Source organism: Nomascus leucogenys, chromosome 17 (genome assembly GCF_006542625.1).
Source record: "Nomascus leucogenys isolate Asia chromosome 17, Asia_NLE_v1, whole genome shotgun sequence".
In the NCBI taxonomy this organism is placed as follows: domain Eukaryota; kingdom Metazoa; phylum Chordata; class Mammalia; order Primates; family Hylobatidae; genus Nomascus; species Nomascus leucogenys.
In genome coordinates, this window is record NC_044397.1 from 15,478,414 (window position 1) to 15,491,452 (window position 13,039).

The window sequence follows — 13,039 nt, forward strand, 5'->3', positions numbered from 1 at the left end:
TTTTCAGAGTGGTTTTGACATTTGCAAAAATGACATTTGCAAAGTCATGTATAATTCATAGCTATTGGTTTAGAAGACACAAAGCTATATGGCTATATTTACTAACTATAGAAAAACTGCAAGAATAATGTGTTATTGTGATGCTTAGAAGGAAGATTTGGAGTGTTAATATCAAAAACTAAAAAAAATAAGATATTTTCTCGTGTTTTCCAGGTTTATTATGTTCTCTATCAAATCAAAAGCTAATTTCTACTTTGAATTCTACAAATATAGCATGAATTTAATTGGACAAAATTAATCCTATGATTTTCCCTTTTTTTGTTTTATTTCCATTTTTTATTCAGAGGCAAAACAGTCAGCACAAATAAGTGAAGAGTTAGAAGAATTTTCTAAAGAGGCATATGGTCCAAATTTTCTGTTCTTATGTCCACAAAATTTCCTCTGTATTTAATGCTGTTGTTAACACATGCAAAGGAGGGGAATTTGACCAATTATATTTTGCTATTTTCTCTTAAATTTTAATTTAAAACGAGAATGAAATTAACAGGCCAGTTGGCTACTTGTGAGCTTTAGGGAAAAAATAGACTGGTAGTTTGCAGGCCAGATGGGTCATTAGAAGCAAGCCAAGTCAAGTTTGGTCTGCTTCTTACATACCAAAGGCCATGACATATTTAGAGGGGAAAAGAATTTAACATTTAACAGCATTAAACATTAAAGAAAAAATACAATGAATAATATACAATACTTAATATGAATAGGAAAGAGGTAAGGTTAAAAAGCGTTAATATGAATGTAAAAACACATAAGAAATTATCCTGGGATGCTACAGTTATGAAAGAAATGTGCTACAAATCTATTTTTTAAGAGCAAATAAAATGTTCACAAGAAACTGAGTAAAACCTAATTAAAAAGCAAAGACAATTACTGATTAAAAATAAATTATCAGTGTGTTTTACATTTTGAAATCAATGAAGGTTAGTAAACATGTAGTCTATTTTGTTCATTTGATTTTCTGTTAACTCTTAATATGAACAGGAAAGCAATAGTCTTTATCAGAATCATTAGTGAGACATACACAGTAAGTATCCGTCAGGAAAGAATCTCTGTGCTCCCTCTCCTGTCCTTCTTGTTTAAAGCAAGGCCATAATTCTGTTTCTTGGTAGTGCTGAAATTTTTTTAAATGCCCTTGAAATTCTGGACTATTTTAGACTGTCTTTTTCTACTTCTATCTGTTCTGCAGGCTTGAATCCCAAATGACCACTGACATCCAGACCATCTTACAGTTGCTGCAGAAACAAACCACTGTGGTCCCCCCAGCCTACAGTATGGTAACAGCAGGAGCAGAATATCAGAGACCCATCATCCACCTGATGAGAACCAGTCAACCGGCAGCATCCATCAAAACTGACCGAAGTTTCAGCCCTTCCTCACAAGTGAGTGTGGATACCATCCAACCAAGAGTGTCTCTCAAAGTGTGTTTCCAGGGGTCACCTAAATCAGAATCGCTTGGGGTGCTGTGGAAAAGATAGATTTCTGTCCCTATCTCTGTTTCTACTCAATTAGAATTTCTGGAAATGGGCCCTGTAATCTGCATTTTAAAGAAGCCCACGCTGATTTTTATGTTCATTTAAAGTTTGAGAACAATGAAGCTGGAATAATAATTTTAAACATTAGCATTTTTTTAAAGGAAAACCTTTCTTCCAGAATCAACTTGCTTACATTTATATGTGGTAGAGCTTTGAAATCTAAGGAATAGGCTTCCTGGCTCTTAAAAGGGCTTTAGGGAAAAATCTGGGTCCAAAAAGAGCTTCAAAGAAAAATCTGTAATATTCTACAGTGCCAAAGACTGGGAGAGGTCTCAGGAAGGAAGGGGAGGAGAAATAGTAGGCTGGCCAGATTAGACCTGAGGTTCAAATGCCATCAGACTAGTAATCTGGTCTGTACCCCACCCATCACCAGAGATCTCTAAATTTTTTTCGCTTGGATGATAAACATGGTAAGAGAAGCAATTTAAAGAGTCCTTTATCCTGCTTCTGACACCCTCAAAGGGGTCCTTTTGAATTATGTTAATATGAGTAGTCTAGCTTTCCTTGTAATTCTGTTTTGGGAATTAGTCTTAATTAGTTAAACATCATAGTGAAATTGGACCTAAGAACAATGATTTAAATAAAGATTTGTAGAACAATCTCATAAAACTTTTTTAGATGTTTGGGAATTTAATTTAAGATGTTCTGGAAGATGAAACTACAATAATAAGAGAAGGTAATGTGCCAGAAGGAAAATAATGCAATACTTCTAAAAATCTGAAAGTAGAAATTAATTTAACTAGTTTTGAATGACTGGGAAACATGTAAAACCATCTATTTTGTTCTTTGTTTTCAGTGGATTTAGGTAATATTATCTGACGAGGGATGACTGATTTTACTTCCCATCTTCCCATCTTTTCTTTCCTCCTTATACCCTCTTATTCATCAAGTGATCCCATTCCTCATCCCAATTTGTCTTAAATTTTGAATTTAATTCATCTGGAAAACTCAATGTAAAATAATATATACTTTTTTTAAATCTGATTTTTAAAATCTGGTTCCAGGGTTAAATAAAAGCTCTTGGAATGGTTGTTTAGGATTATCTATACTGATAAACAATCTCCGATGTCTTGACTCATTTTAGGAGGGAAATGTTGGCTAATGTCACTAATCAAATATAGATTAATGAGGAAAGAAAATGCTTAAGTTTTTATTAGTGTAATTTTCAATGACTATCAATGTGATTATAAAAACTTGTTTTGTTCCTTTTCCATCAGTGTCCTGAATTTCTAGACCTTGAAAAATCTAAACTTAAATCCAAAGAATCCCTTTCAAGTGGGGTGCATCTGAACACAGCTTCAGAAGACAACTTGACTTCACTTTTAAAACAAGACAGTGATCTCTCTTTAGAGCTTCACCTGAGGCAAAGAAAAACTTACCTTCATCCAATTAGGCATCCTTCTTTGCCAGATTCATCCCTAAGCACTGTAGGAATCATGGGTCTTCATAGGCATGTTTCTGATCCTGGTCTTCCAGGGAAATAATCATTTTGTACTATTTACTCCACATACAATGTAAGTGCTTTTAATGGCTGTTTTCCTTTTTCTATTTAAATCCTCTCTACTTGACTCAGGGGCTCACAAGGTACCATTATATGCAAAAGTACTGTATATTTTCCTAAATTGAAGCTTGTAAGGTAAAACTGAGCAGTTAGGATGTAAATATACATAAGAACTTTTGGTTCCAAATGTTAAAACTGCCAGCATCTCACGGCACCTTATTTTTTATTTTTATTTTTAAAATCACATGCATGTTAGGAAACTCCAATTTCTCTTGCATGGAGACTCCTATTTACTGCTTTTACTAAACCAGTACTTTGTTATGAAAATGCCTTCCACGCAAATAAGAAACCAAGGGATAAAACTGTTCATGTATGCAACTCAGATTCAGATGATCCTCAACTCATGGGAATTCCAGGGGGATAAAGGGAACTTAGTCACTTTTGCAAACAGATTCAGGTCCTTCTGTATCAAGAAGTTTAAAGTTAATTACATTCATTCCTCCACACTGGAAGAAAAAATACAAAGTTTGAGTTATAAACCTCTGACAGTATAGGAAGCCATATCCAAAAACTAAACATAGGCCAACATTAATGAGAACAAAGGTCTTTCTATTTAAAATTAGTCACTAATTGCATTTACAAACCATCTAAAGTATTTTCCACTGGCACAGTTCCTAGAAGGCTTAAAAACAAATTTCTCTCATTTTGCTTTTTTTCTGGAGGTGGGGGATGGTGTGGTCTCCTTAAGAACTGCTAAACTGTGATCAACGCAAACTGATATCCACAGCTTTCTTGTGATTCACATTTTAAAGCAATCCTGAATTTGATCAAAATAGTGGACATACAGCCTGGACAACATGGCAAAACCCCATCTCTACAAAAAATTTTAAAAATTAGCAGGGTGTGGTAATTCACGCCAGTAAACCCAGCTACTTGAGAGGCTGAGGTGGGAGGATGGGTTGAGCTTGGGAGGTCAAGAGTGCAACAGGCCTTGATCACACCACTGCACTCCTGCCTGACAATACAGTAAGACCCTATCTCGAAAAATAAATAAAAAATAGTAGACACAGTTTTCAAAGAATGTGCAATTTCAGCGGATTTGCATGGCAACACTAGTTTCCCTTAAGTATATGTTATTCCATGTCTAATTCCAGCTGCGGGAAAGCAATGGGCCTAGAAAGAAAATGCACGACCAGCAGTAAAATTGCAGTTGTGTTTAGTTATTCCAACACTTTTGCCAATTGCAAATTAAATAAAAATCTACTATGCATGGATTGGAATAAATATATATTGACCTCAGAATATCAGGACATACAATGTATCTTTCAATTAAAATATCTTCAACTGTTAGATTTTTTGTGGGGCTCATATGTACCTCATAAAATTGGGGTAAAGAAAAACGGTATAATTTAAGATTCTGATCAGTCAAGTTCTAGTTAAGAAATGTTATTTTTCAATTCAAGTACAATTTTAAAATTATGAACTCTGATCCATTATATCTTTTCTTGCTGAACAAAAATATTGAAATTTATTGAAAGTTTCTTAGTCCATCAAGAACATTTTATCAGTGCACATTACTAAATGGGTTAATTTCTATCCCTTCAGGATATTGAAACTTTGACACTGATCTCTTAATCAGCTTCAAATGCAAGCTATTTAAATTTGCACTGTTTAAAATGTGATTAAAATGACCTTAGATTGCCCCCTATATATTTTTAAATGGTCACATAAATTGGTAATCCATGTGGAAGGCAATCTGTAAGCAAAAGCATGTTCTTATTCCTGCTTAATTTTTGAAAAACCAAAACACAAATGTTCAAGTGCATTATTCAAAATGACCAGTCAATTCCAACATACACTATTATACAAAAGTGTAATAATTATAACCAGCTTCCCAAACTATTTGGTGTTATGCAGATACAAACTTAGGGGCTAACTGATGCTTTCACTTCCTCACTCAACAAACATTCAATGGGTGCCTAGCAGGGAAGAGAAAGTCCCATAAATGGCTAACTCTGATTCAGGGGACTATTTTGGGATTTTATTTCCATATTGGGACACATTTTTGCAGCTGCAACAAATTTCATAAGGATTGCCGGCCTAAGTTCAGGAACATTCAGAATGAATTCACCAGAGAATGTTCATTTGTAGGGAGAGAGGATTTGGCAGGTGAGGAATGGAGATCTGATTGATTAGTGAATGCCTCAGCTGCAACATTTGGTATGACATGCATAAAATCCAGCCTCCCACATAAAACTTGTTTATATTTCTTTATGAAACCCGAGCATGAAGAAATAGGAAGATGGGGAATGGTGTGCAAGCATCCAGTTTATTTAAATTCTAGCACAACACAAACCTTTTTCTTAATTCCTTGACATAATTGCTTATATTAAAATCTTAACCCTCAGAGAGTTGGACAGGATTAGGAAGGTCCCTTCCTACAGGATATTAGCTTAAAAATAGACTGAGCAATATAAAGATGTGATTAGTTGGGCATAAACGTCAGAAGACTCAATGGCTAAAGTGACTTACAGATGACCAAAGCAATTATCTTGATGTACAAAATTCATCCCTTTCCGCAGCCAAAGATCTAATGCCTAAATGTACCATCATTCCCCCTGTTGGCTATTGCAAAAACAGTCTGACCTCTCCATCTAGGGATCATGCCGAGGGCCAGGTTGAACTGCTGCAGCCAATCATAATTGCAGTGTTGCAAATGCTTTCCTTCTAGGTAATTAGAAGCACTAACATAACACCTTTTGCTCTGCTCCTAAAAATAATGTTACCTGGTCCCCTGGCCTAAATAAAATGTCATTTAAAATCCAAAGTTTGTTTGGATCAGATGATCTGCTGTTATTAATTGCTAGGCAAAGTGCTGAAACTTAGACTTATCATTCTCCCCCGTAGGGGAGTCACATTCTTTAATTAGTTGAGAAAACCAGGAGTAAGAAATGATGAAACAATGTTCTCATGGGGTTTTTAAATTAATAATCACTCAGTCAACAAACATAGGAAGGCAGGGGGCAGATTTGGGACAGAATAGTTTCTTAAGTCCATTATAATGTATTGGTCATCAGAGCACAACTACCCTACTCTTCTAGTCAGGAAGTATGGGAAGTAGGTCAGGGCATTTGGGGTCAGGTTTAATATGTTTGTGTTAAGAATTGCTTACAAGGTCCTTTTGGAGGCTGAACTTTAGCAATGGTTCCAAAATGACTAGAAAACAAAATGTTCTTATCCAAATGTCATTTTAAAACCCCATCATATATTGTGTAAGGATAAAATGTATCACCTTATTGGCATATCTAAAATTATTATTATTAAATAACAGTATCATTCCTCTAAATGACTTTAATGACTTAAAAAAATATTCTGTAGATCAGTTATTAGAAATGAATTGCAACACTGACATAACCTAACAGAGTGTTTAAATTGCTTATCTATGGCTAAAACCAAAAATAGATAAATATATGTAAATTACTTATCTATAAAATTCAAAATTTTATAAATTATCAAAAAATCGAGTTATATTTTTACAGTAAAACAAATATGTTTCTATCATGTGAGTTCGAAGAGGCACTTGAAGACAGGATGATACAGGACAGTGGTCCTCAAAGAGTGGTCCTCCAACCAACACTACTAGCATCACCTGGAGACTTGGCAGAAATGCATATTCTTGGCCTCACCCCAGATCTACTAAATCAGAAAATTTAGGGGTGGGACCCAGCAATCATCTTTTAACAAGCCCTCCCTCACGTGATCCTTACACACACTAAAAATTTGAGAATTACCAATGTAGAAGAGCAAGCATAGATTCTGTGTCAGACCAACTTGGGTTCCAATACCAGTTTCTTCATCAATAGCTGTGTGACCTTGAGCAAGTTAACCTCCCCGAGTCTTTTTCTTGAATCTCTAAAAATAAGACAATGGTACCTGTCTCACAGAAGCTTGAGAAAGAAATGAGATAAAATATAGTAAAGTGCCTGGCATATACTAGGTGCTCAAAAAACGCTAAGTTCCTTGTTTCTCATCCAGAAACACGGCATTAAAACAATCAGGAGAACAACTTCCCAAGAGTTAGATTTTGCACAATGTGCATTGTCTCCAACAACATAGCTGTTGCCAAGATGAAATTTTTTGATTCAGAAAAACCTACATGTAGCTATTGTTTTATCTCTCTTAATTGTATTTTGCACTATTAGGTTTACAGCTTTAAAGTAATACTATTTACCATAATAGTGAGAGTATCAATCTCCTTATTATAAACATATCTACTCTGAATCGATGTTACATGCCAAGTATGTAAAAGTAATCTGTCGATCAGTACTACTAGAATGTATTCTATAAAGGCTGGCTCACTGTGGAAGTCCTTCTTTAAATCTATGATATAGTCCTTAGATGGATATCTGAAAATACATTTACAAAATACAATTTTGAAAGTATATAATTTTCCATTTTTACAGAAAATGTAATTTTACAGTTGCAATGGTTTTCAGACCCCTAGGCCACTCTCTCATTGCACAGATATGTTACACAGTCTTAAACTGGCTAAGCTCTTGTGCGGAACGGTGGAAATGGCAGGGGACTCCATGTGGTAAACCTGAATTCAAATTCTACCTTCTCCATTTATTCTTGGGCCAAACCCAGAGTAAGCCCCAGTATCCAAAATTACAAAAATGGTGGTAGCATCTAACATATCTTGAAGGGGTGTGTTGAGGATCCTCTGAAATATATAAGTAGAAATGCTGTGTAAACCATAAAGCACGTTATTCATTACAGTAAATCTGTGTGTGACTTGTGCTTCATCATAAAGATAGTGGAAGATGGTGGTAGTGCAGTAGCACTACTTAAGGTCTTCTAAAACACTTTCTGTTGCTCTTTCCTTTACCCAACATGCACATTCATACTGTATAACAAAAACTTATAAAGTCATTTTCACATGCCTCCCAAAGATCTACTTGCTCAGAGCAGGAGAACACCAGTATAGATAGCATCCTTATATTTGTTAAATATTGCTTTTGTCCACCATTCATAAACTTACATATTTGCATTGCAATTGTTTTCTAGCTTTGCAATAGCTCATCCCTCCCTCCCTCATTCCTCAAATGTTCCCAAAGTTTTTTTCTTGTGGTTCTACTTATGATGTGATGTTAAATCACTTTACAAACTAAAAGGATCGTGTTTTAAATGTAAAGTATTAGGTGTTGTGATTGATCAGTGCCCAAGAATAGAATAATTCATCACATGCATTTGTGGTACAAACACACTTCAGTTAAAGGTCAAATATAGAAAATTAACAGAAAGACATGAATTATTAATAAGCAAAAGCATGAAAAGAAATTACCGTGAGGCTTATGTATATAAACTAGTAAGTGGAGATTGAGAGATGACTAACAAGTTATTTAAAACATGTTATTACTATGAATATATCAAAACATCTATAGAAATGCGATGTTAAGAACACGGAACCATATGATCAATTGACAAATTTCATTGCTGTACCATTCATGATCAAACTTTTAAATGAGAATAGCAAGATCAAAGAAATACTCCCAATAAAATAGTACTTATTATGAGAAGTGGCAATATTAACATAGTTACTCTTGAAAAGCTAATGTCAAAGATTAGATGAATCCCCTAAATTATAGTCACTACATCTGTGACTTCCATTAATTTATATTTTGAAAGATGTAAAATAATTTGGTATACCTGTGGTTTTAAAGCACTATGTTTAACCTCTATCCTTTGTATTTCCTCTTGTGTATTTTAATGTTTTTATATTGAAAGTAATCACAACTGTCAGCATTTAAACTGTATTATTTATACTGACATACATTGTTTGGATATATAAGAAATTCCACATTTTCATCATTCTTATTTAGGGGTAAAATTAAAGGATCAGTAATCCTATAATTAACTCCTCCACGTAGTCTCCTCAAATGCCCCTATATTTATAATAGCACTGAAATGATATGGCATCTTTCTTCCAAATGCTATATAAGATTAGAAATATTGAGGAATCCCTAGTTTTTATCTCCTAGCTACCCAGTGATTTCAATCAAAGGCACATTAACGCTTTTTAGCTGAAATTTGCGTTTTATAATTTTGATGGGAAAATGTATTACACCAGAATGTTTACCAGTTAAAGAATAATACATTTCAAAAAAGAATGTGTGTAATCACTTGAAAATGTCAGTCATCTGACACAAAGCAGCTCACTTACATCTGGCTAAGTAGTAAGTACCTTGGAATGCTTTAAACAAAAGGAAACAATCTACCAAAACACATACTATTTCCTAGTTTTTATGCACATAATGTAGCATGAAATCATAATGCTTTTGAAATATTCTGTGCAGAAATGTTTATTTTTTAGTAAATATTTTCTTCAAAGATTGGTAGGTGGTATTGACAGTGTAATCTACTTGCACAACTAGTTTTGCAATAAGCTTCTACAGATAACTGTAAATAAGAAAAATGTACATTTCATGTAAAAAATGGTTGCAAATTTTTGGTAGCTAAAAGAAGTGTACAAGTTGTATTGAAAATATAGTATATATACATAATTTAAGAATGAAGCATATAATTTCTGATCTATTTATACATGAAAAATTCGATAATTTGTAAAAGAAATTATTTTGGGGAAAAAGAAAGTAAATCTCATTAGCTAAGTAGCATACTTTTACTAGAGAAGCCAACTTTTTCCAACATTTTACTAGGAACAGTACTAGATATAGGCATGGTGGTGCTGATGTTATTTCATGAAATCACATGTTAACAGTGCTACAGTTTTACTGAGTTCCATCAGGACACCAGTAAGATAGATTGCGTGGCAAAAAGCATTAAATCTAAAATTAAAGAAACATAATACTTCACCTATTATTGCCCGTTAAGACCACAACAGTGATTGACTAAAACATTTATTGTTTACTTAAAATTTCTGATGGATAAACAGGCTTTAACTCACGTGCAAATAACTTTTTGTAACGTATGTTTGCTTCATTTTTTTTAAACCAAGAATGAAAATATCGGGATTTTCTTTTGCCCAAGTTTCATACTTTCTTAATTCCTTCCCCTGTTGCTTATTATTTAAGGGGAAAAAATATCAAACTACCTTCAAGAAAACTTGTAAATAAAATGTGTTGGCCACAATGTGGCATGTAAGCTAAGGACTATTGAGTCTGTTTAGTGGCTTAGATTTCCCAACCTTCATCTTAAAGGTTTAGAACACCAAGAGAACATTTCCCTTTGACAAATGAAAAACCAAACACAAATAGCAGAAAAAATTGTATTAGTATCTACAATCAAGGCTGATCAGAAAATGAGAATCTAAATATGAAGAAGCTAAATATTTTAGAACTTACCATAAATTATCTCTTGCGATAATATAAATCTGAGAGTACCACAAATAGATAGCTATGGGAAATTAAATATGCATCCAAAAGTTCAGAAAAATCTTAAAATCATTTGAAAATGGCCTATTATTTTCAAAAAATGAATATTTAATAAGTATGTTTCTGGGATGGTCATACTAGCACTCTTCAGGTTATCCTTTGAAAATTCAATAATTACAGCAAAATGAAATTTGATTCAATAATACAGTCAACTAGAATGCAAATATCTGTATGCACGTATCTGTACATACTTACATTTTTGTGGTTAAGGGAAAACATTGGGGTACCTCTCACAATATGTCAGAATTAGGACCTAATCACTCCTAAGTGTTCCTGAATATTGCTATTAAATGATGATCTAGGCCAATTCTCACTCCCTGTAAGCTTTGCAAATTGCCACCATCTCTGATGTTACAGAAGGGGCACATCTAAAAAACATAATTAGCACATAGGGAAACAGCTTCCTCATTCTCTTATTGTATGGCACATCATAGTGACGTAGAAGTGTTGCCAATGTCTACTCGCTATTCAGATACATAGAAGCACACTTGAGTCCTGAATACTCACAAAATAATACACAAAGCTGCATATTACCAAGCTACTTGGATAAAAGGAATGCTAAGTATATAAGACTCTTTCTTTATATGCCAGAAAAACATATTTTTAAAAACAAGTAGAAAGAGATATGGCAGGAAATGATTAAAAGCACAGATTTCCCAGCATTCAAATAATGAGCTGATAGTGAGTCAGACAAATTTTTCCTAAGTTTCCCAGTGTTTTGCTGGAAAGTAGTTTTCTGCTCAGAATTCTAAATTACAGGAAAAGTTTAATATATGTACTATATGATGACCTCATTCTAGACTTCAAATTACCTGGGCAGTATTCATTTAAAATCCTGCCTGCACTCATAACTTCTAAATATTTACCAGTTCTAAATATTTTAATTTGTATCATCTAGTATTATGTATAAACTCTAGACATATTCTTGGATGATACTTTAGCATTATGTATTTATTCAAATGTGCTTAATTCACTATGTAAATGATTGAATTGCAACCAAAAAAATTGGTATCTTCTAACACAAGTTTCAAAGTAATAAAACACCCATGGTTGCATTTTAAAGCTTATGGGACAGAATATGCCTGCCTGAAAGAAGTCTTGGAATTTACTCATCAGATTTAATTCACCAGATATTAACAAATTTATTTCTATTAATTACCCAGAAAACTAGAAAAGCAGAAGAAAACATATCATTTAAGAGTGTCAAACGTAAAAAGACAAAGAGCACATTTCCGACAAAGAGTATTTATTTTGTTTGTCCCGTTTAGTAATGCCATAAGATTACAAACAAACTTAATGTCTTATATTTTACTTAAAGAAATAATCACAAATTGATTTTTTGTTATTTTTTTAACTCCACAGACTTTAAACTGTATTAACAGATTCTACTTTCTTCTAGGGTAAATGCCTTTTTTGGAAATAAATATAACTTGACTACATTTTTTGTTACTTTTTTCTGGATGCATGCATAAATAGATCAAATGAGAAATCCTTGAAATTACATTTAAAGTGGACCAAATTAAGATTTCCATAGTATTGATTTACCCTTGATGTAATTTAAAATGTGTAAACTGCCACTCAGAAGTGCAATACCTGACATTTAATCATTTGGCAGTCTTTTAGATGTAGATGAATTACTGCACTGTTATTTGAACTGAAGCATCTCATAATATATATATATATATATGTAACAGATTTTGTATGATACAAAACTTTACAGCAAGCTATTTGAATGTTTATTAAAAAAATTCTCAAAATGACATGGAAACATGTTTACTGTATAAATAAAAGCACTTATACATTAAGAGTGTACATTATTCAATAATTTACATCTTCGTAAAAGAACTGGGGTGTAAGTTAGTGCAAACTACTATACTATATTAATATTACAGTCATGTTCATCATAAAAATATCCGTTGCTTTTAAGGCATCGAAAAAGTGAACTGTCTTTCAGTATAAAAATTCTGGTAAAATATTCTCTAGGCCTAATGTTTTTGTTAACATAAGTTTGTCTGTTTAATGTAAAGTGCAGAAGAGTTGCCTGGCAATTAAGTTGGATCGGCATAGAATGTTAGGTTTTGCTAGAGAAAGGGGTTCTGTGGTCAAAAAGTTTGGAAAAAACTGGGTCAAATAAAATTAAACATGACTGATTTTATTAACCTTGGGGTTTCAGACGCTAATATACCTTATCAAGCTTTAGAAAGTGAGAGTTTCTAAATATGTTTGGCCATGGAAGCTCCTTCATAGACCTTCTATGACCAAAAGTCATAAGAACATTTTTAAATGAGAATTGTGTTAAACAGTTCTAATACAGTGTCATCTGGCAGAAACTTACATGAATAATACCATTTGTCATTTTAAAAGTTTTACCTCAACTGTGAGCCTCCAAGTAAGAGAGATAATCATAATTGACCGCAGAATAGTTCAGTAACGACCACTTGTATAACCTGGAGGTCAAGATTACAGGTTGCTGAGCCACATCGTCACCATTCAATGTGAAC

The 13,039-nt window shown here is 33.4% G+C and overlaps 1 protein-coding gene across 2 annotated transcripts in view; it reads left to right on the plus strand.

The window, feature by feature from the left end:
* The window catches only part of KCNH7 (potassium voltage-gated channel subfamily H member 7), a 465,696-nt gene extending 461,730 nt beyond the window's left edge, over positions 1 to 3,966 (plus strand). For both annotated transcript variants that reach the window (XM_030797574.1, XM_030797575.1), the window contains 2 exons: positions 1,241 to 1,433; positions 2,804 to 3,966. In XM_030797574.1, the coding sequence (XP_030653434.1) occupies positions 1,241 to 1,433; positions 2,804 to 3,070 (460 nt within the window). In that variant the 3' untranslated portion in view covers positions 3,071 to 3,966. The remainder of the gene's footprint in view (positions 1 to 1,240; positions 1,434 to 2,803) is intronic.
* Positions 3,967 to 13,039: the final 9,073 nt, after the last annotated feature.